Consider the following 24,041-nt stretch of genomic DNA (forward strand, 5'->3'; position numbering starts at 1 on the left):
AGACAGAGAGCAAAACAAAGCATATTAACAGAATAAAATAAATAGGATAAGTATGTACAGGTAAAATAAATAAATAGAGTAATAATAAATAGAGTAATACCTGCCCGCAGCTGTTCCCGGGAGAGTAAATGCTCAATGAATACTATCCGTTGATTGAGTGACGTGCTTAACCATTCACACCATCATCATCATCATCATCAATCGTATTTATTGAGCGCTTACTATGTGCAGAGCACTGTACTAAGCGCTTGGGAAGTACAAATTGGCAACACATAGAGACAGTCCCTACCCAACAGTGGGCTCACAGTCTAAAAAACCATAATTATGATTCTGGCGTGCGCTCTGGTTCGGTCTCAGTCCGTCTTTTCCTTGGTCCTTCTGTCTTTCCTACTAGGGCACAGGCATACTATGTAGGGCTTTTTTTTTAATAGTATTTGTTAAGCCCCTCCTACGCGCCAGGCACTGTTCTAAGCCAAACATGGACACAGTCCATGTCCCATGAGGGCCGCAGTTGTAATCCCCATTTTCCAGACAAGGCAACTGAGGCACAGAGAGGTGAAGCGACCCAAGGTCACACAGCAGACAAGTGATGGAGTCGGGAATAGAACCCACGTCCTTCCGACTCCAAGGCCCATGCTCTATCCACTGAGCCACACTGCTCCTCCGTATTTAAATATTTGTTGAGAGGGTTCAGGGTGAAGAAAGGGTCATAATAATAATCATAATGATGGTATTTGTTAAGCGCTTACTATGTGCAAAACACTGTTCTAAGCGCTGGGGAGGTTATATACCTGTATATATGTATATATGTTTGTACATATTTTTTACTCTATTTATTTATTTTATTTGTACATATCTATTCTATTTATTCTATTTATTTTATTTTGTTAGTATGTTTGGTTTTGTTCTCTGTCTCCCCCTTTTAGACTGTGAGCCCACTGTAGGGTAGGGACTGTCTCTATATGTTGCCAATTTGTACTTCCCAAGCGCTTAGTACAGTGCTCTGCACATAGTAAGCGCTCAATAAATACGATTGATGATGATGATGATGATGATACAAGGGGATCAGGTTGTCCCACGGGGGGCTCACGGTTTTAATCCCCATTTTACAGATGGTATCATGGTATTTGTCAAGCATTTACTATGTGCCTGGCACTGTACTAAGCGCGGGGGTGGTTACGAGCAAATCAGGTAGGACACAGTCCCCGTCCTGCATAGATCTCACGGTCATAATCCCCATTTTACCGATGAGGTAACTGAGGCACAGAGAGGTGACTTGCTCAAGACCACACAGCAGAAGAGAGCAGCGTGGCTCAGCGGAAAGAGCCCGGGCTTGGCAGCCGGAGGTCATGGGTTCTAATCCCGGCTCCGCCACTTGTCAGCTGTGTGACGTTGGGAAAGTCACTTCACTTCTCTGTGCCTCAGTTACCTCATCTGGAAAATGGGGATGAAGACTGTAGGCCCCACGTGGGACAACCTGATCACCTTGTATCCCCCCCAGTGCTTAGAACAGTGCTCTGCACATAGGAAGTGCTTAACAAATGCCATCATTATTGTTATTATTAAGTGGCAGAGCTGGGAAGACTTCCAGGACTAGGCGAATTTCCAGTAGAGCTCCGATGGAGACGAGGGGCCCAGTGAGGATACAGTGAATGCCTGGTTGAGCGAGATGTGTCCAGAATTCCAAGGGGGAATCTTGTTTTATTGTTTTATGGTGTTCGTTAAGCGCTTACCAAGTATGAAACGCTGTTCTAAGCGCTGAGGTAGATACACGCCAGTTAGGTTGGACGCAATCCCCGTCCCACATGGGGCTCTGTCTAAATCTTGTCTGTTTCCCTAAAACCTCCGCTTTGCCTCTAGACTGTAAGCTCATTGCGGGTGGGGAATGTGACGACTGTTTATTGATATATCAAACTCTCCCAAGCGCTTAGTACAATGCTCTGCACACAGTCTACGCTCGGTCAATGCAAATTACCGACTGACTGACCAGTCTCTCCTGGAGTTCAGCTCCTTTAGCATCTGATGAGCTTCCCTGAGAAACGCCCTACCCAATCCCCAGAAGCTGGGAAATCGAAGACACCGGCACGGCAGGCGCCTATTTTTTATGGATTGCATTTTACCTTTTCTTTCAAAATGCCCTTAGCTTCAAAAGCAAACCCGATCCTGGCTTCACACCCGAACAGTTTTCTTTGTTAACACCAAAAAACATCGCCGATGCCCGGGAGGATTTGCACGGAAAGGTCCCGTCAAGCAAAGGACCAAAGAAATCCCGAAAATAGCGAGAACCGTGCAACCCCGATCGGCTACGTTGTGAAGCCGGCTTCTAACGAGGTGTCCGATTTGCCTCCGTCGCCAAGGAAAACCTTCCCGATGTGGGTGGTTGAAAGGTGAACTCAAGTTGGAATCGGGTGTGTGTTTTTTCAGGATATTATTTTTTGCCGTACAATAATGTACTGTAATTTGGCCCCCAGCGCTTCTGAAAGTAGCATTATGCATCAAAAAAGTGGGTGTTAATTCCTTAAACATGTGGTAGGGCATTTGGTGGAGGCGTCCTTCTACGCGTTTCCCCTCGAGGAGCCGCCGTAAAATCAGAAAAGGTTTCCAGAGCAAGGGGGATTACAGAAACACACACAAACCCAAACACATAAATTAGAGCTCTGTTGATTGGGTTGGCCACACCAAAAGATGTGCCTTGCGTTGCTTCTAAGTATTTAGGCTTTCTTCGGCCATGGGAAGCAGAGCAGACACAAAGTCTCCGAAGACAGGTAGGCCCACCCCACCGTTTGAACTATTAACAGGTTTTATGGGGGGATCAGGTAATAAATAAAACCGAAGATTACCAAAGGGGATTTTTCGACTCGGCTTTCCCAGGTTCTGCCAGCGGAAGCTGTTATAATTTATAATGTTTTTGAAATAATAATAGCATTTGAGGTTGCTTCTCATCTTCTGTTTAAATGTGGTCTCTACGGGAGAATACACAGTATCGAACAAAATGTTTTCTCGCAGCGCTTTGTAGAGAGAAACCAGTCCGGTCATTAAAAGAACGCCGCCCAGCAGGCTCCTGTGTTTTCTCTCCCAAAACAATTCTTTGCCGTTGGTCGCTGGTTCGTCATCATCATCATCATCATCAATAGTATTTATTGGGCGCTTACTGTGTGCAGAGCACTGTACTAAGCGCTTGGGAAGTACAAGTTGGCAACATATACAGTCCCTACCCAACAGTGGGCTCACAGTCTAAAAGTTCGTCAATCTTCAGCCCATCCAGGCCAGAAATAACGCTTTCACCCCAAGTAACTTGCTAATCGAAAACAAAGGGTAATTTTTTGGCTCCAGGGAACTGGCCTTTTTTTTTTTTTTTTCAAACTGTTATTATCTTTTAAAGATGCAAGATTCCTTGATTCCCTTTTCAGTCTGTTTTCCGGTAGCCCCAAACCGATATAAAAAACATCTCTTCAGAAGCACCAAATTGGAGAGCCGGGTGGTAATTTCCAAGATAATCTGCCTCGCTTTCATTCGGTGGGGTCGAGAAGGGCACAAGTGGTAGAAGAAAATTAGAAAAACGATAAGGTAGACTCTTGATTTGGTTGCGATTAAAAATTCACATCTTTCCCGATTGAAGCTTAGATCAAAAGAACAAATCTTATATAGTAATAGTGTAGGGTTCCGTATTTTGTCGTAGTTTAAATTCCAACCTAGACTTTGCTGCATTAATAACAGCTGTATAATTCCTATTTGCCCATGTTACGTGTAACTAGAAAAGCATTCATTTCAGTTTCTTCAAAGCGATTCGACCTTTAATAGTAGCGGCAGTAATAGTATTTATTAGGTGTTTACAGTTTGTAGAGCACCCTACTAAGCACTGGGAAAGTGTATCCAAGTGGGAATTTAACACAGACCCTGTCTCTTGAGGGGCTCCGAGTCTGTGAGTAAAAATGGGGGGTGAGGACTTGAGGCAGGCACATCAGGAGATAATATGATAATAACAATAATAATGATAATAATAGCGAAGTTTATGAAGCCCTTACTGCATGCCAAGCACTGGGGTAAATACAAGCTAATCAGGGCTCACAATTTAAGTATCAATCAGTCAGTCAATGCTTAGAGATGACGCTTGGAGCACGGGCCTGGGATTCAGAGGATCTGGGTTCTAATTCCGCCTCTGCCACTTGCCTCCTGTGTGTGCAGAGCACTGTACTAAGCGCTTGGGAAGTACAAGTCGGCGACATATAGAGACGGTCCCTACCCAAAAGTGGGCTCACAGTCAAGAAGGGGGCCGGGGGGGTTCTGTTGGGTGGGGAGTTTTTCTAGTTGTTGCCGAATTGTACTTTCCAAGCGCTTAGTACAGTGCTCTGCACTCAGTGAGCGCTCAGTAAGTACCATTGATGAATTGATTTAGAGGGAAAACCGAACTGATAATTCTTTTCTTCTCACTTTTTCTTCCTCTCCCCTGCTGATTCTATTCTCTTTTCTCTATTCTATTCTTCTTGACCGTGAGACCACTGTTGGGTAGGGACCGTCTCTCTATGTTGCCAACTTGTACTTCCCAAGCGCTTAGTCCAGTGCCCTGCACACAGTAAGCGCTCAATAAATATGAATGAATGAATGAATGAACTTGGGCCTGTTATTTAACCTTTCCGTGCCCCAGTTTCCTCATCCGCTCGATGGGGATTCAATCCCCGTTCTCCCTCCTACTTAGACCGTGAGCCCCGTGTGGAACCTGATTATCTGAACAGTGCTTGCCACCTAAAAGCGCTTTACAAATAGCATTATTACGATTCGATGCTTATTATAATTGGTATTTATGGGGCCTACTGTGTGCAGAGCACTGTACTAAGCATTGGGAGAGCAGAGTGCAGTAGCGTGAGCGGACAGGATCCCTCCTCCTGGTCTAGAAGGGGAGACAGATATTAAAAAAAAATTTCAGACGGGGAAAGTAACGAATATGAGGATATATATGTAAGTGCTGTGGGGCGAAAGTGCTTAGGCGAGGCGGGAAGGGAGGGAGAGTCACGGGGGAAGATGAGAGTTTAGTCAGGGAACGTTTCTTGGGGTAGATATCGTTTTGGTAGGGATCGAAGGTGGGGAGGGTGGTGGTCCGTTGGACTTGAAGGGGGAAGGACGCGAGCGAGGGGTTGATGGCGAGATAGACGGGATCGAGGTTCGGTGATGAGGAGCAAAGCGAGCCAGGCGTAGAGGGAATCTAGTGAGGTTAGGTAGCCGGGAGAGAGTTGACTGAGTGCCTTAAAGCTGATGGTGAGGAGATTCTGTTTGACGTGGTGGAATTTTTTTTTTATGGTATTTTTTATGTGCTGTGTGCCAGGCGCAGTTCTGAACTCTGGGCTAGATACAAGCTAATCAGGTTGGATGCAGTCCCTGTCCCACAGGGGCTCCCCGTTTTACGAATGAGGCACAGAGAAGTTAAGTGACTTGCCCAGGGTCCCGCAGCAGACAGGTAGTGAAGGCTGGATTAGAATTCAGATCCTTTGATTCCCGGATCCCTTTTCATCCCACTAGGCCACTCTGCTTCATGGTAGTTCATCTCTGTCTACATGTTCTGTTTTGTCGTCTGTCTCCCGCTTCCAGACTGTGAGCCCGTTGTGGGTAGGGACCGTCTGTAGATAATAATAATAATAATGGCATTTATTAAGCGCTTACTATGTGCAAAGCACTGTTCTAAGCGCTGGGGAGGCTACAAGATTATCAGGTCATCCCTCATGGGGCTCACAGTCTCAGTCCCCATTTTACAGATGAGGTAACTGAGGCACAGAGAAGTGAAGCGACTTGCCCCAAGTCACACAGCTGACAATTGGTGGAGCCGGGATTTGAACCCATGACCTTTGACTCCAAAGTTTGGGCTCTTTCCTACTGAGCCACGATGTTGCCGACTTGTACTTCCCAAGCGCTTAGTACAGTGCTCTGCACACAGTAAGCACTCAGTAAATACGATTGAAAGAATAAGCTACTGCTGTTCCTCCCTCTTAGATTTTGAGCCCTCTGTGGGATGGAGACTGTATCCAATCCTATTATTCATTCATTCATTCATTCATTCAGTCGTATTTATTAAGCGCTTACTGTGTGCAGAGCACTGTACTAAGGGCTTGGGAAGTGCAAGTTGGCAACGTATAGAGACGGTCCCTACCCAACAGTGGGCTCACAGTCTAGAACCAGGAGACAGACAACAAAACAAAACATATAAACCAAGTAAAATAAATAGAATAAGTATTATCTTGTCTCTACCCCGGCGCTTAGAACATAGTACGTGTTTAATAACTTCCATGATCATCATCGTCATTATTATGAAAATTAATGATCTTTGGCTGATGATATTTTGCTATACCATGGGTAGGCCTGAAAATCCGGGGGCATTCAAACACTCCGCCGGATCTGAACCTGTCATCGATCCGTAAAGCCGTTCGGTGCTTCCATTTTTTGCGATTTAATCTCTCCTTCTTTGTTTCTTTAAAAGTTGGCGAGGAGCAAGTAAGTTCCATTGGACGGGGCATCTGTGTGTTGCTGGGAATTTCTCTGGAGGATACACAGAAAGAGCTGGAGCACATGTGAGTTACGCGGTGGCCGGAATGACCGACCCATAGTCAGCATGAGATGTAAACTCCAGCGGTCGCCCATCCACCTCCGCATCCAACAAAAACTCCGACAATTATTCTCCCCCCGTTCGAAGCCTTATTGAAGGCACGCTTCCTCCAAGAGGCCTTCCCTGACTAAACCCTCCCTTTCCCCTTCTCCCACTCCCTTCTGCATCGCCCTGACTTGCTCCCTTCACTCTTCGCCCCTCCCAGCCCCGCAGCACTTCTGTACATATCTGTAATTTATTTATTTGTACTGATGCCTCTCTCCCCCCCTTTAGGCTGTAAGCCTGTTGTGAACAGGGAATGTGTCCGTTTATTGTTGTGTTGTACTCTCCCAAACGCCTAGTACAGTGCTCTGCACACAATCAATCAATCAATCGTATTTATTGAGTGCTTACTGTGTGCAGAGCACTGGACTAAGCGCTTGGGAAGTACAAGTTGGCAACATATAGCGCTCAATAAATACGATTGATGATGATGATGATGATATAGAGACAGTCCCTACCCAACAGTGGGCTCACAGTCTAAAAGGGGGAGACGGAGAACAAAACCAAACATACTAACAAAATAAAATAAATAGAATAGATATGTACAAGTAAAATAAATAAATAAATAGAGTAATAAATATGTACATATATATATATACACATATACAGGTGCTGTGGGGAAGGGAAGGAGGTAAGATGGGGGGATGGAGAGGGGGACAAGGGGGACGAGGAGGAGCACAATAAGCGCTCAATAAATACAATTAAATGAATGATTGAACGAACTGACCGTGCCACTTCCTTGGCATGTGAGTGTTTCTAAAAGGGTCAGAACCACTTCGACTTGTTATTCTAGACTATTGTTATTGTTACTGTTATTGATTGATTGATAGACTGTGAGCCCGTTGGTGGGTAGGGATCGTCTCTATCTGTTGCCGACTTGTACTTCCCAAGCGCTTAGTACAGTGCTCTGCACCCAGTAAGCGCTCAATAAATACGATTGAATGAATTCCTGTCCACCACCTCAGGTGATGAGCTTCTCTCTCTTTGACTGTGGGGACTGTGAGATTCACTCTCTCAATCAATCGATGGTATCTATCGAGTGCTTATTATGTGTAGAGCGTTCATTCATTCAGTCGTATTGCGTGCTTACTGTGTGCCGAGCACAGTCATAAGCTCTTCCATTCAGTCGTATTTATTGAGCGCTTACTGTGTGCAGAGCACTGTACTAAGCGCTTGGAAAGTACAGTTCAGCAACAGAGACGGTCCCTCCCGAACAACAGGCTCACGGTCTAGAAAGGGAGGAGACAGACAACAAAACCCAACAAGTAGACAGGCATCAATAGCATCAAAACAGATAAATAGAATTATAGATACATACACATCATTAATAAAATAAATAAAATAATACTATTAATTTTAGTACTCTCTCGGGAGAGTATGATACAACAGTCAACAGACACGTTCCCTGTGAGCCCGCTGTTGGGTAGGGGCCGTCTCTATATGTTGCCAACTTGTCCTTCCCAAGCGCTTAGTGCAGTGCTCTTCACACCGATCGAATGAATGAATGAATGAACTCTTCGGAGAGTTTAATAGAAAGGAATTTAATAGACACATTCCCTGCCGCCCAGTGAGCTTACATTCGGAGTGACTTGCCGAAGATGACACAGAGTTCTCAGGCCCAGCTTGTATCTACGCAATTAAATTAGCTTGTGTCTACCCCAGTGCTTAGTCCATTGTCTCGCACAGAGTAAACACTTAACAAATACCTTTAAAAAGCAACAACCAGCGCTAGATGCATCCAAATTTTCTTCTTTGACGCTGGTCTGTGCTGTCTCTTCTTGAGATTGGACCCGGTAGGATGGCGAGTTGGTCATAATCGCACCATTGCAGCCCGACGCTGTCTTCATAACGCAGCTGAACCAGGGGACAAGACAAATGATAGCCAATCCCTCTTTTCGTACAGTTGTAATTATTGAGCGCTTACTGTGTGCAAAGCACTGTACTAAGCGCTTTCCCCCCCAGCTCGAAGTGTGTTGCCCGGTTGCTTCTCCTCTTAACGAAAAGGAGGCTTCGCTCTTCCCTCCGAGTGGTAGCAGATCCGAGATCTTATAAAATGCTTCCAGTCAGTTCTGTTTAATCAATCAATCAATCGTATTGATTGAGCGCTTACTGTGTGCAGAGCACTGTACTAAACACTTGGGAAGTACAAGTTGGCAACATATAGAGACAGTCCCTACCCAACAGTGGGCTCACAGTCTAAAAGGGGGAGACAGAGAACAAAACCAAACATACTAACAAAATAAATAGAATAATCAGTCAGTCAGTGATATTTATCGAGCACTTACTACGTGCAGAGCACGAAATTAAGCATTTGGAGGGTTCAACGTAATAGAGTTGGTAGCCACGGTCTCTGCCCAGAGGAGCTTACAGTCCTATTTAAACCCCAATAAATAATAAATAGAAAACAGCATGGCTGAGAAGCAGTGTGGTGCACTGGAAAGAGCACGGGCTTTGGAGTCAGAGTTTATAATAATAATAATAATAGTAATGGCATTTATTAAGCACTTACTATCTTCTGGACTGTGAGCCCGTTGTTGGGTAGGGACCGTCGCTATATGCTGCCAACTTGTACTTCCCAAGCGCTTAGTACAGTGCTCTGCACACAGTAAGCGCTCAATAAATACGATTGAATGAACGAATGAAAGTGCCAAGCACTGTTCTAAGCACTGGGGAGGTTACAAGGTGATCAGGTTGTCCCACGGGGGGCTCACAGTCTTCATCCCCATTTTCCAGATGAGGTCACTGAGGCCCAGAGAAGTGAAGTGACTTGCCCACAGTCACACAGCTGACAAGTGGCGGAGCCGGGATTTGAACCCATGACCTCTGACTCCAGAGCCCGGGCTCTTTCCACTGAACGCTGGGTTCAGATCCCGGCTCCGCCAATCGTCAGCTATGTGACCTTGGGCAAGTCACCTCACTTCTCTGGGCCTCAGTGACCTCATCTGTAAAATGTGGGTTAAGACCGTGAGCCCCCCGTGGGACAACCTGATCACCTTGTACCCTCCCCAGCGCTTAGAACAGTGCTTTGCACATAGTAAGCGTTTAATAAATGCCATTATTATTATTATTATTATATTTATGAGCCGATAAGGAGTATTGATGACATATCTGTTATCTTTTCTGTACTTAATTTATCTGTACATATGCCTCCCCCTCTAGACTGTGGATTCCTTCTGGGCAGGGAAGGCGTCTATCTACTCTACTCTCCTAAGTGCTTAGTATAGTGCTCTGCACATAGTAATGCACAATAAATACCTTGATTTATTGGGAAATAAAGGGAAGGGGATGGAGGGAGAGCAAGGATTGTCCCATGGGTGCGGGAAGGTGAACGCTTGACTGGGGAAAATCTCCTTTTTGTGAAGCAGCGTGGCTCAGCGGAAAGAGCCCGGGCTTTGGAGTCAGAGGTCATGGGTGTGACTTTGTCAGCTGTGTGACTTTGGGCAAGTCACTTCACTTCTCTGGGACTCAGTTTCCTCATCTGTAAAATGGGGATTTAGAGTGTGAGCCCCACGTGGGGCAACCTGATCACCTTGTATCCCCCCGGGGCTTAGAACAGTGCTTTGCACATAGTAAGCGCTTAACAAATACTATTATTATTATTATTATTGCTCATTGGAAGAGTACCGGTCATTGGAAGAAAAATTATTGGAAGGAAAGCTCCCTCTTACCACAACTTGCTCCTCTCCTACTTCAACCCGGCTGCACATTTTGCTTCTCTACTGATAACTCTCTCACTTTACCTTAAACTCCACCTCACCGCCGACCTCTCGCCCACATCCTACCTCCGGCCCGGGGTGCCCTCCCTCCTCAGGTCCGACTGACCATTACTCTCCCCTCCTTCAAAATCCAACTGAAGTCACATCTGCTCCAAGAGGCCTTCCATGATGATGATGATCATCATCAATCGTATTTATTGAGCGCTTACTATGTGCAGAGCACTGTACTAAACGCTTGGGAAGTACAAATTGGCAACATATAGAGACGGTCCCTACCCAACAGTGGGCTCACAGTCTAAAAGGGGGAGACAGAGAACAGAACCAAACATACTAACAAAATAAAATAAATAGGATAGATATGTACAAGTAAAATAAATAAATAAATAAATAGAGTAATAAATATGTACAAACATATATACATATATACAGGTGCTGTGGGGAAGGGAAGGAGGTAAGATGGGGGGGATGGAGAGGGGGACGAGGGGGAGAGGAAGGAAGGGAGGAAATGATGGCATTTGTTAAGCGCTTGCTATGGGCGAAGCACTGTTCTAATTGCCGGGGCGGGGGGGGTACAAGGTGATCAGGTTGTCCCACATGGTGCTCCCAGTCTTCATCCCCATTTTACAGATGAGGGAACTGGGGCACAGAGAAGCTAAGTGGCTTGCCCGAGGTCACAGAGCTGACAAGTGGCGGAGCTGGGATTCGAACCCATGACTCCAGGCCCTTTTCCTCTTCTTCCGCTCCCTTCTACCCTTCTGCGCCGCCCTGGCTTGCTCCCTTTATTCATCCTCCACCCAACCCCACGACACTTATGTACACATCTGCGATTCATTTATTTCTATTAACGTCCGTCTCCCCCTCAAGACAGTGAGCTCGTCTTGGGCAGGGAACATGTCTGTTATCTTATTCACTCATTCATTCATTCAAGCGTATTTATTGAGCGCTTACTGTGTGCAGAGCACTGGACTAAGCGCTTGGGAAGTCCAAGTTGGCAACATATAGAGATGGTCCCTACCCAACAGCGGGCTCACGGTCTAGAAGGGGGAGACAGACAACAGAACAAAACATATTAACAAGATAAAATAAATAGAATAAATATGTACAAATAAAATAAATAGAGTAATAAATCAGTACAAACATATATTCATATGTACAGGTGCTGTGGGGAGGGGAAGGAGGTAAGGCGGGGGAGATGGAGAGGGGGAGGAGGGGGAGAGGAAGGGGGAGAGGGAGAGGAAGATATATCTATATATAGATATATACACATCATTCATAAAATGAATGGAATAATAATATTATTATATTGTACTCTCCCAAGTGCTTAGTACATTCGTTCATTCAGTCGTATTTATTGAGCACTCACTGTGTGCAGAGCACTGTACTAAGCTCTTCGGAAGTACAAGAAGTACAGAGAAGCAGCGTGGCTCAGTGAAAAGAGCCCGGGCTTTGGACTCAGAGGTCACGGGTTCAAATCCCGGCTCCGCCAATTGTCAGCCGTGTGACTTGGGGCGAGTCACTTCACTTCTCCGTGCCTCAGTTACCTCATCTGTAAAATGGGGATGAAGACTGTGAGCCCCCCGTGGGACAACCTGATCACCTTGTAACCTCCCCAATGCTTAGAACAGTGCTCTGCACATAGTAAGCGCTCCGTAAATGCCATCATTATTATTATTACAAATCGGCAACCTACAGGGACGGTCCCTACCCAACAGGGCTCTGCACGCAGTAAGCGCTCAGTATATACCACTGATTTGACTTTCCGACGCTCTCTTTCCAGGCGCGCCGTCCCAGGGGGTGATATCCGTGATTTTTCTCCTCCCTGCAGGGTTCGGAAGATTTTAAACCTGCGGGTGTTTGAGGACGAGAGCGGGAAGCCCTGGTCGAAAAGCGTGATGGACAAAGAGTACGAGGTTCTGTGCGTCAGCCAGTTCACTCTCCAGTGCATCCTGAAAGGGAACAAGCCGGACTATCACATGGCCATGCCCAGCGAGCAAGCCAAGGCTTTCTACGGCAACTTTTTGGAGCAGCTTCGGAAGGCCTACAAACCGGAGCTCATCAAAGGTGCGTCAAAGGGCCCGTTTCGGCGCGGGTGGAGACGATCCGGTAACTGCAGCCCCCTTGGAAATCTTGGGTTTCTTTCCCCCGCGCATTGTTACGAACAAATGCCGCCGGGGCTCTCCTGGCATCCGTGTGTTCGTTCTTTAGAGAATCGCAGTTACGAACCATTGTACTTCCCAAGCGCTCAGTACAGTGCTCTGCACACAGTAAGCACTCAATAAATACGATTGATGATGATACAGCATGTGGGTCTGGAGGTTTCTTAATAGCCCAGAAGGATGCCCCGTGAAGACCACGCTTCGAGCGGGCGGAGAGGTGGTTTAATGTTGAGTTTCCCCCAGCCGGGCTGATTTCACGGTATTGAAGCTCAAGACCTTAATCCACCCACTTTTCCCACTGACTCAGTTATTTCGAAAACCAGCAAGCCGCAGGATGTAGAGTTTTCCAAGATCGCAGCCCCACAGCGCTCATGGCTTCCCAAGCGCTTAGTACAGTGCTCTGCACATAGTAAGCGCTCAATAAATACGATTGAATGAATGAATGACTGTCCATACTTGTAAATCATTTCTATCAGTGCCTGTCCCCGCCTCTAGACTGTGAGCTTGTCTCGGGCATCATCATCATCATCATCAGTCGTATTTATTGAGCGCTTACTATGTGCAGAGCACTGTACTAAGCACTTGGGAAGTACAAATTGGCAACATATAGAGACAGTCCCTACCCAACAGTGGGCTCACAGTCTAAAAGGGGGAGACAGAGAACAAAACGTACCTACCAACTCTGTTGTATTGTACTCTCCCAAGTGCTTACTGTAGCGCTGTGCACACAGAAGCGCTTATTAAATGCCACTGATTGTTAATGGCTACAAGTCGGTGTTTGCAAGAAGGGGAGTTTTACTGAGGAGCTGTTCAGGCTTTTCTCCTCCCTTGAATTGCTTTGGGTAAGAATAATAGTAATAATAGTAATTATAATAATAATAATAATAATAGCATTTATTAAGCGCTTACTATGTGCAAAGCACTGTTCTAAGCGCTGGGGAGGTTACAAGGTGATCAGATTGTCCCAAGGGGGGCTCACAGTTTTAATCCCCATTTTACAGATGAGGTAACTGAGGCGCAGAGAAGTGAAGTGACTTGCCCAAAGTCACACAGCTGACAAGTGGCAGAGCCGGGATTTGAACCCATGACCTCTGACTCCAGAGCCCGGGCTCTTTCCACTGGGCCACGCTGCTTCTAATTATTTATGGAACTTGTTTAGCACTGTTTTAAGCGCTAGGATAGATACAAGCCAGTCAGGTTGGACACAGTCCCCGTCCCACACTGGGCTCGCACTCTTAATCCCCATTTTGCAGGTGAGGTAACTGAGGCCGAGAGAAGTGAAGTGACTTGCTCAAGGTCACGCAGCAGACACGTGGCCGAGCCGGGGTTAGAACCCATGACCTTCTGACGCCCAGGCCTGTGCGCTCTCCACTAAGCCAGGCTGCCTCTCTATCAATCAATCAGTCAATCATATTTATTGAGCGCTTACTGTGTGCAGAGCACTGTACTAAGCGCTTGGGAAGTACAAGTTGGCAACATACAGAGACAGTCCCTACCCAACAGTGGGCTCACAGTCTAGTTTTGCTGTCAATCATTTTCAGCCCTGATAGACCTCGCTAACCAAGGTTGTTTTTTTTTTCCTGGGAAAGCTTTGGGATTTATTGCATGTGTGGGATTACTTTAGAGAAGCAGCGTGGCTCAGTGGAAAGAGCCCGGGCTTTGGAGTCAGAGGTCATGGGTTCAAATCCCAGCTCCGCCAACTGTCAGCTGTGTGACTTGGGGCAAGTCACTTCACTTCTCTGGGCCTCAGTGACCTCATCTGTAAAATGGGGGTTAAAACTGTGAGCCCCCCCCCCCCGTGGGACAACCTGATCTCCTTGTAACCTCCCCAGCGCTTAGAACAGTGCTTTGAACACAGTAAGCGCTTAATAAATTCCATATTATTATTATTATTATTTCCCTGCCGTTTAGTTCAGGGGTATAGTCCCTCCTTTCCTTAGGCATGTTCTTATTTAAAAGAACGAGAGCAGTGTCCTTTCCCTTAAGTCCTCTTGACTCTAAGTCCGTTGTGGGCAGGGAACATGTCTATCAATATTGTGCTCTCCCAAGCGCTTGGGACGGTGCTCCACACACAGTAAGCGCTCAATAAGTAAAATTGATTGAAATCATCACGTGGGACTGCTTCCTCCCACTCCACCCCACCTCCGGGGTCTGGGGACGGGGTCCCACTAAACTATTTTGCGGGGGCTCCCAACCCTTTCAGGTTCTTGTGCAGCCTCTCTTCTTGTCCTGGGGATCTCCTGCTGCTTATGGGGATTCATTCAATCGTATTTATTGAGCGCTTACTGTGTGCAGAGCACTGTACTAAGTGCTTGGGAAGTACAAGTTGTCAGCATATAGAGACGGGCCCTACCCAACAACGGGCTCCCAGTCTAGAAGGGGGAGACGGAGAACAAAACAAAACATGTGGACAGGTGTCAAGTTATCAGAATAAATAGAAGTAAAGCTAGATGCTCATCGTTAACAAAATAAATAGAATAGTAAATATGTACAAGTAAAATAAATAGAGTAATAAAACTGTAATAATAATAATAATGGCATTTATTAAGCGCTTACCAACCCCCCAGCACTTCAAACAGTGCTTCATTCATTCGTTCATTCATTCCGTCGTGTTTATCGAGTGCTTACTGTGTGCAGAGCACTGTACTAAGCTCTTGGGAAGTAGGGAAGCAGTGTGGCTCAGCGGAAAGAGCCCGGGCTTTGAAGTCAGAGGTCATCGGTTCAAATCTCAGCTGTGCCACTGGTCAGCTGTGTGACTTTGGGCAAGTCACTTCATTTCTCCGGGCCTCAGTTACCTCCTCTGTAAAGTGGGGATTAAGACTGTGAGCCCCACGTGGGGCAACCTGATCACCTTGTAAATTCCCCAGCGCCTAGAACAGTGCTTTGCACATAGTAAGTGCTTAATAAATGCCATTATTATTATTATTATTATCACTATTATGTGCAAAGCACTGTTCTAAGCACTGGGAAGGTTGCAAGGTGATCAGGTTGTCCCACGGGGGGCTCACAGTCTTAATCCCTATTTTACAGTTGAGGTAACTGAGGCCTAGAGAAGTGAAGTGACTCGCCCAAAGTCACACAGCTGACAAGTGGCAGAGCCGGTGTTTGAACCCATGATCTCTGACTCCAAAGCCCGGGCTCTTTCCACTGAAACTTATATACAGGTGCTGTGGGGAGGGGAAGGAGGTAGGGTGGAGGGGAGGGAGAGGAGGAGAGGAAAAAGGGGGCTCAGTCTGGGAAGGCTTCTTGGAGGAGGTGAGCTGTCAGTAGGGCTTTGAAGGGAGGAAGAGAGCTAGCTTGGCGGATGTGCGGAGGGAGGGCATTCCGGGCCAGGGGGAGGACGAGGGCCGGGGGTCGACGGCGGGACGGGCGAGAACGAGGCACAGTGAGGAGGTTAGCGGCAGCGGATGAGCGGAGGGTGCGGGCTGGGCTGGAGAAGGAGAGAAGGGAGGTGAGGTGGGAGGGGGCGAGGTGATGGACAGCCTGAAGAGATCTTTAGCTCTCCAAGGGGACTTACTCCTTGGGTAGGGATCATGCCTTCCCTCTGCTTTACTTTCCCAAGTGCTCGAACAGTGCTCAGCCCTCCTGAAACTGCGCTCAGTACAGTGCCTGGCACGTAGTAAGCGTTTAACAAACACCATCATTATTATTGTTATTGAGGTGGAGGGTCCGTGCTCTGACTGGAGTCCCGGGCCAGGCTGCTGTCAGTCAGTCAGGCCGTTGTATTGATTGAGTGCTTACTGTGTGCAGAGCACTGTGTTAAGCGCCTGGGCGGGTACAGTACAACAGAAGGTGTGAGAATAATGAGAACAGCGAGAAGCAGCATGGCGTAGTGGATAGAGCCTGGGTCTGGGAATCAGAAAGTCATGAGTTGTGCCCCTTGTTTTCTGTGTGACCTTGGGCAAGTCACTTTACTTCTCCGTGCCTCAGGTGCCTCATCTGTAAAATGGGGATTGAGACTGTGAGCCCCATGTGGGACAGGGACTGTTGCTTGCAATAATAATGATAATAATGATGGCATTTATTAAGCGCTTACTATGTGCAAAGCACTTTTCTAAGCTCTGGGGAGGTTATGAGGTGATCAGGTTGTCCCACGGGGGGCTCAGAGTCTTCATCCCCATTTTACAGATGAGGGAACTGAGGCCCAGAGAAGTGAAGTGAGTTGCCCAGAGTCACACAGCTGACAATTGGCAGAGCCGGGATTTGAACCCATGACCTCTGACTCCAAAGCCTGGGCTCTTTCCACTTAGCCACGCTGCTTCTCTATTCATTCATTCATTCATTCATTCATTCATTCATGATCTAGTCATTCATTAATTCCATCATATTTATTGAGCACTTACTATGTGCAGAGCACTGTACTAAGCGCTTGGGAAGTACAAGTAGGCAATCCATTTGACTTTGGATGAAGGAAAATTCATTTTCTGAAAACCAAAAAACGGTTTCGGTTTACAGACTTTTGACTCAAGACAGATTTGGGATCTGATTGTTTTGTCAGACCAAGCCCTTCCTGAATATATATATATATATATATATATATGTATACACGCATATGTACATATATTCAAGAAACTTTTTAGAAGAATTATCATTTAGTATAGTGAGACTTATATAGTACAGTGCTCTGCACACAGTAAGTGCTCAATAAATGCGATTGAATGAATGAATGAATATAATGGAATGTGTGTTAAAGCAGGGTACCCTGTCCTCCCCAAATTGAACTTGGGGAGTTTTAATAATAATAATAATAATAATAATGATGATGATAATAGTAATAATAACAATAGTATTTGTTCAGCATTTACTATACGCCAAGCACTGTTCTAAGCACTGGGGAGGTTACAGGGTAATCAGGTTGTCCCACGTGGGGCTCACAGTCTTAATCCCCATTTTACAGATGAGGTTCCTGGGGCCCAGAGAAATGAAGTGACTTGCCCAAAGTCACCCAGCTGATAAGTGGCAGAGTCGGGATTAGAACCCACGACCTCTGACTCCCAAGCCCGGGCTCTTTCCACTAAGCCACGCTGCTTCCCTGTTTAGATTCTGAGATTCAATGTTGCCCCAGGCAGGTTCTGGGGAGGAGGCCGTTTAGGGAATGAAAAATCAATCCGCCGATCAGTGGTATTTATTGAGCACTTACAGCGTGCAGAATCCCTGGGAAGAATACGATGTGACAGAGTCGGTAGACACATTCCTTGCCCACAAGGAGATTGATGGTGATGATGGTATTTGTTAAGCGCTTTCTATGTGCACTGTTCTAAGCGTTGGGGGGATACAAGGTGATCAGGTTGTCCCACGGGCGGCTCACAATCTTAATCCCCATTTTCCGGATGAGGGAACTGAGGCCCAGAGAAGTGAAGTGACTTGCCCAAAGTCACACAGCTGACAGTTGGGATTTGAACCCATGACCTCTGACTCCAAAGCCCGGGCTCTTTCCACTGAGGCACGCTGCTTCTCCGGATTGCAGTCCAGAAGAACTGGGAGAGCAGGTGGTTTGACCCTTTCAGCCTCTCCTCCATCCGGGGCCACCAGACCCTTGTGCTGCTGTTGGGGGACAGAGAGGGATGAGGCAAAGCCCCTCAGGAAATTTACCCTCCCGGCTTCTGCTACAGGTGAGAGGAGGGACCTCAGAGAGAACAATCAATCAATCAATCAATCAATCAATTGTATTTATTGAGCGCTTACTGTGTGCAGAGCCCTGTACTAAGCGCTTGGGAAGTACAAGTTGGCAACAGATAGAGACGGTCCCTACCCAACAGTGGACTCACAGTCTAGAAGGGGGAGACAGAGAAAAAAACCAAACATATTAACAAAATAAAATAAATAGATAAATAAATAAATAAATAAAAGGAACAAGCAGCGTAGCTCAGTGGGAAGAGCCCGGGCTTTGGAGTCAGAGGTCAATCAATCAATCAGTCAATCGTATTTATTGAGCGCTTACTGTGTGCAGAGCCCTGTACTAAGCGCTTGGGAAGTACAAGTTGGCAACATATAGAGACGGTCCCTACCCAACAAGCGGGCTCACAGTCTAGAACCGGGAGACAGAGAACAAGACCAAGCATATTAACAAAATAAAATAAATAGATAGATAAATAAATAAATAAATAAAAAGAACAAGCAGCGTAGCTCAGTGGAAAGAGCCCGGGCTTTGCAGTCAGAGGTCACGGGTTCAAATCCTAATTGTCAGTTGTGTGACTTTGGGCAAGTCACTTCACATCTCTGGGCCTCAGTTCCCTCATCTGTAAAATGGGGATGAAGACTGTGAGCCCCCCATGGGACAACCTGATCGCCTTGTAACCTCCCCAGCGCTTAGAAAAGTGCTTTGCACATAGTAAGCACTTAATAAATGCCATCATCATCATTATTATTATTACAAGCAACAGTCCCTGTCCCATATGGGACAGTGCTTTGCACATAGTAAGCGCTCAACAAGTACCATCATTATTATTTATTATTAGAGCAGGGGCCTGGGAATCAGAAAGACCTCGGTTCTAAACCCGGCTCCGCCACTTGTCTGCTGCCCACTGTTGGGTAGGGACTATCTCTATATGTTGCCAACTTGTACTTCCCAAGCGCTTAGTCCAGTGCTCTGCACACAGTAAGCGCTCAATAAATACGATTGATTGATTGATTGATTGCTGCGGGATCTTGGGCAAGTCACTTGGTTGCTCGGTGCCTCAGTGACTCCATCTGTAAAATGGGGATTATATCCCACTCCCTCCTACTTGGACTGGGAGCCCCGTGTGGGACAGGGACTGTGTGTAACCTGATTTAACTCATATCTACCCCCGAGATGAGCACGTAGCAAATGCTTAACAAGTACCATAATTGTTTCATTATCGTTATACTTTTGACCTCCTTGGGAAACCAGGCTCCGAGGGGTTTGCGGTCCCTTCCGGCCTCGTGAGCCTTACGTTCGGGAAGAAAATCTCGGTCCGGCAGATGTCACACGTCCTTAAAGCAGCCGGAAGGAGCAAGGATAGAGGGGCTAAAACAGGCCTCCGCTCCGCGTCCCCGCAATAGTCAGAGGAAAGCATTCAACTGTCACCCATACCCAACAAATTGGAGGCTGCCAGTGGAGAAACAGCGTGGCTCAGTGGAAAGAGCCCGGGCTTTGGAGTCAGAGGTCACGGGTTCGAATCCCGACTCTGCCACATCTGCTGTGTGGCCTTGGGCAAATCACTTAACTTCTCTGAGCCTCAGTTCCCTCATCTGTCAAACGGGGATGAAGACTGTGAGCCTGCCATGGGACAACCTGATCGCCTTGTAACCTCCCCAGTGCTTAGAACAGTGCTTTGCACGTAGTAAGCGCTTAATAAATGCCATAATTATTATTATTATTATATTCAAAAGTTGCCCGCGTGATCCCTGTGGGGTCCGATTTGTCACGGGTGGCCGAGAGTTGGAGGAATGAGGGAAAAAACTTGGAGCCTGCTGGCTTTTTCGTCCTCTATGACGCCATTCCCTCCACGGGGTCTCTTTCAGGCCTTGCCCTCCCGCAAGTTTCTAAATCCAGAGAGAAGCAGCAGTTGCAGGTAGAACAGGGTCATTTTTTTTTTGCGAGCGGTTAGTATTTTATTTTTATGATTTGTTGACTTTTCAGTTGGGTTTTCTTTTTTCAGTAGACCTTCATTTTAACCCTCTAGTTGCGTTGTTGGAAAATTGCTGCATAATGTACGGACCTGGTTTTATGAGTCACTGAGTCAGTGGGAACTGGAGGATTTGGGGTTTCAAGTCTCCGAGGTGGCCTAACTTTTTAAAAATAAAAGTAGTATTTTGTTAAGCATTTAAACACATTCTTATATTTAGCTTGTGTTTTTGTGACCAGCCCACTGTTGGGTAGGGACTGCCTCTATATGTTGCCAACTTGTATTTCCCAAGCGTTTAGTACAGTGCTCTGCACACGGTAAGCGCACAATAAATACGATTGATGATGATGATGGTGACCCTGCCCCTCCTTAGGTGGGTATGTTTGCGGGTATCTCTGAATAAGTGACATTGACAGAGCAGCAGCGCGGCTCAGTGGAAAGAGCCCGGGCTTTGGAGTCAGAGGTCATGGGTTCAAATCCTGCTTCCGCCAACTGTCAGCTGTGAGACTTTGGGCAAGTCACTTCACTTCTCTGGGCCTCAGTTCCCTCATCTGGAAAATGGGGATGAAGACTCTGAGCCCCATGTGGGACAACCTGATCACGTTGTATCCTCCCCAGCGCTTAGAACAGTGCTTTGCACATAGTAAGTGCTTAACAAATGCCATTATTATTATTATTATTTGTGTAGGTAGGTATGTTTCTTGCGCATACTCTCCTCATTTGACCGTCTCTTTAAATCCGAATGGGAAACGGGAATGTTCTTTCCTTTCTCCCTTACTTCTGCTGGTTGCTTGTCTCAGTTTTGTACAAGAATTAAGGCTTCCAGGAGAACAAAATCTTGCTCCTAAAGATCCAGTCTGTCTTTTGGAGGGTTCTGAATGTGGGACATATATAGAAACCTCATTTAATTGAGGGAGTCCCTGCTTCCCTCCGAAGGCGGGAGTAATAAAAATAAGAATTATGGTCTTTGTTAAGCGCTTACTATGTGCCAAGCACTTTGCTAAGCACTGGAATAATTAATTAATTAATGATGGCATTTGTTAAGCACTTACTATGTGCCAAGCACTTTGCTAAGCACTGGAATAATGAGTGAATTAATTAATGATGGCATTTGTTAAGCGCTTACTATGTGCCAAGCACTTTGCTAAGCACTGGAATAATGAATTAATGAATTAATGATGGCATTTGTTAAGCGCTTACTATGTGCCAAGCACTTTGCTAAGCACTGGAATAATGAATGAATTAATTAATGATGGCATGTGTTAAGCGCTTACTATGTGCCAAGCACATTGCTAAGCACTGGAATAATGAGTTAATTAATTAATGATGGCATTTGTTAAGCACTTACTATGTGCCAAGCACTTTGCTAAGCACTAGAATAATGAATGAATTAATTAATGATGGCATTTGTTAAGCGCTTACTACGTGCCAAGCACATTGCTAAGCACTGGAATAATGAATTAATTAATTAATGATGGCATTTGTTAAGCACTTACTATGTGCCAAGCACTTTGCTAAGCACTGGAATAATTAATTAATTAATGATGGCATTTGTTAAGCGCTTACTCTGTGCAAAGCACTGTTCTAAGCCCTGGGGGAATACAAGGTGATCAGGTTGTCCCATGTGGGGCTCACAGTCTTCATCCCCATTTTACAGACGAGGGAACTGAGGCTCAGAGAAGTGAAGTGACTTGCCCAAGGTCACGCAGCCGACATGTGGCGGAGCCGGAATTCGAACCCATGACCTCTGACTCCAAAGCCCAGGCTCTTTCCACTGAGCCACGCTGAATAGACATAAGATCATCAAGATGGACTGCGTTACTGTCCCACGTGGGACTGTGAGCCCACTGTTGGGTAGGGACTGTCTCTCTATGTTGCCAATTTGTACTTCCCAAGCGCTTAGTACAGTGCTCTGCACATAGTAAGCGCTCAATAAATACGATTGATGATGATGATGATGATGACTCACTGGGTATCTATCGAGGCAGAAGCAGCATGGGGGGGTCTAGCAGCAAGAGCCCAGGCTTGGGGGTCAGAGGTCATGGGTTCTAATTCATTCATTCAATCGTATTTATTGAGCGCTTACTGTGTGCAGAGCACTGTACTAAGCGCTTGGGAAGTACAAGTTGGCAACATATAGAGACGGTCCCTACTAATCCCAGCTCTGCCACTTGTCCACCGTGTGACGTTGGGCAAGTCACTTAACTTCTCAGGGCCTCAGCTACCTCATCTGTAAAATGGGGATGAAGACTGTGAGCCGCTCGTGGGACAACCTGATTTCCTTGTATCTACCCCAGTGCTTAGAACAGTGCTTGGCACACGATAAGCGCTTAACAAACACCACCATTATTATTATTGTCTCTCATCCTCTGTTAAATTGATCAGGCTGATTAGGGCCGATCAATCGATCAGGGGTCGATGTCTGGAAAGTCCAAAGGCTCCTCATCCAGCTAGCAACTATCAAATCGATTTCCTAGTTTAGCGGACACCCGCAACCCTTCAAGGCCCTACTGAGAGCTCACCTCTTCCAGGAGGCCTTCCCAGACTGAGCCCCCTCCTTCCTCTCCCCCTCCTCATCCTCCCCACCTTACCTCCTTCCCCTCCCCGCAGCACCTGTATATATGTATATATGTTTGTACGGATTTATTACTCTATTTATTGATTTTACTTGTACATATTTATTCTACTTATTTTATTAATACGTTCTGTTTTGTTCTCTGTCTCCCCCTTCTAGACTGTGAGCCCACTGTTGGGTAGGGACCTATATGTTGCCAACTTGGACTTCCGAAGCGCTTAGTACAGTGCTCTGCACGCAGTAAACGCTCAATAAATACGATTGAATGAATGAATGAATGAATGTTGGGTAGGGACCGTCTCTATATGTTGCTAACTTGGACTTCCCAAGCGCTTAGTACAGTGCTCTGCACACAGTAAGCGCTCAATAAATACGATTGATTGCTCATCCTTCTGTGTCACCGATGCACTGGGTTTCATATTACTCTGTCTTATTCTGATGACATGACACCCGTCCACATGTTTTGTTGTGTCGTCTGCCTCCCCCTTCTAGACTGTGAGCCTGCTGTTGGGTAGGGACCGTTTCTAGATGTTGCTGACTTGGACTTCCCAAGCGCTTAGTACAGTGCTCTGCACACAGTAAGCGCTCAATAAATACGATCGAATGAATGAATAAATGAATGTTGGGAAGGGACCGTCTCTATATGTTGCCAACTTGGACTTCCCAAGAGCTTAGTACAGTGCTCTGCACACAGTAAGCACTCAATAAATACGATTGAATGAATGAATGAATGAACCTGTGTCGAGTGGTGATAAACCCTGGGCTGGGTACTGTGTCCTGCGTGTAGTTGACCTGGAAATCAAATTGACCTCTGACCCGGAAATCCCTATTCCTTCCTATCCAGGAGACCACCACTGTCCCGACCTTCCAAGCCTTACTAAAGTCACATATCCAAGAGACCTTCCCTGACTAAATCCTCATTACCCCTGCTCTTCTCGACTGTGAGCCCACTTTTGGGTAGGGACCGTCTCTATATGTTGCCAACTTGGACTTCCCAAGCGCTTAGTACAGTGCTCTGCACACAGTAAGCGCTCAGTAAATACGATTGATGGATTGATTGCTCATCCTTCTGTGTCACCAATGCACTTGGTTTCATATTACTCTGTCTTATTCTGATGACTTGACACCTGTCCACATGTTTTGTTGTGTCGTCTGTCTCCCCCTTCTAGACTGTGAGCCTGCTGTTGGGTAGGGACTGTCTCTAGATGTTGCCGACTTGGACTTCCCAAGCGCTTAGTACAGTGCTCTGCATGCAGTAAGCGCTCAATAAATACGATTGATTGATTGCTCATCCTTCTGTGTCACTGATGCACTTGGTTTCGTATTACTCTGTCTTATTCTGATGACTTGACACTTGTCCACATGTTCTGT

At 46.3% G+C, this 24,041-nt stretch overlaps 1 protein-coding gene across 1 annotated transcript in view; it reads left to right on the forward strand.

The window, feature by feature from the left end:
• DTD1 (D-aminoacyl-tRNA deacylase 1) overlaps window positions 1-24,041 on the forward strand; it is a 165,616-nt gene that overhangs the window by 14,874 nt on the left and 126,701 nt on the right. Inside the window, exons 2-3 of the mRNA XM_038747070.1 lie at window positions 6,467-6,557; window positions 12,176-12,411. Of these exons, the coding sequence (XP_038602998.1) occupies window positions 6,467-6,557; window positions 12,176-12,411 (327 nt within the window). The remainder of the gene's footprint in view (window positions 1-6,466; window positions 6,558-12,175; window positions 12,412-24,041) is intronic.

The sequence above is a fragment of the Tachyglossus aculeatus genome, chromosome 1, assembly GCF_015852505.1.
Source record: "Tachyglossus aculeatus isolate mTacAcu1 chromosome 1, mTacAcu1.pri, whole genome shotgun sequence".
NCBI lineage: Eukaryota > Metazoa > Chordata > Mammalia > Monotremata > Tachyglossidae > Tachyglossus > Tachyglossus aculeatus.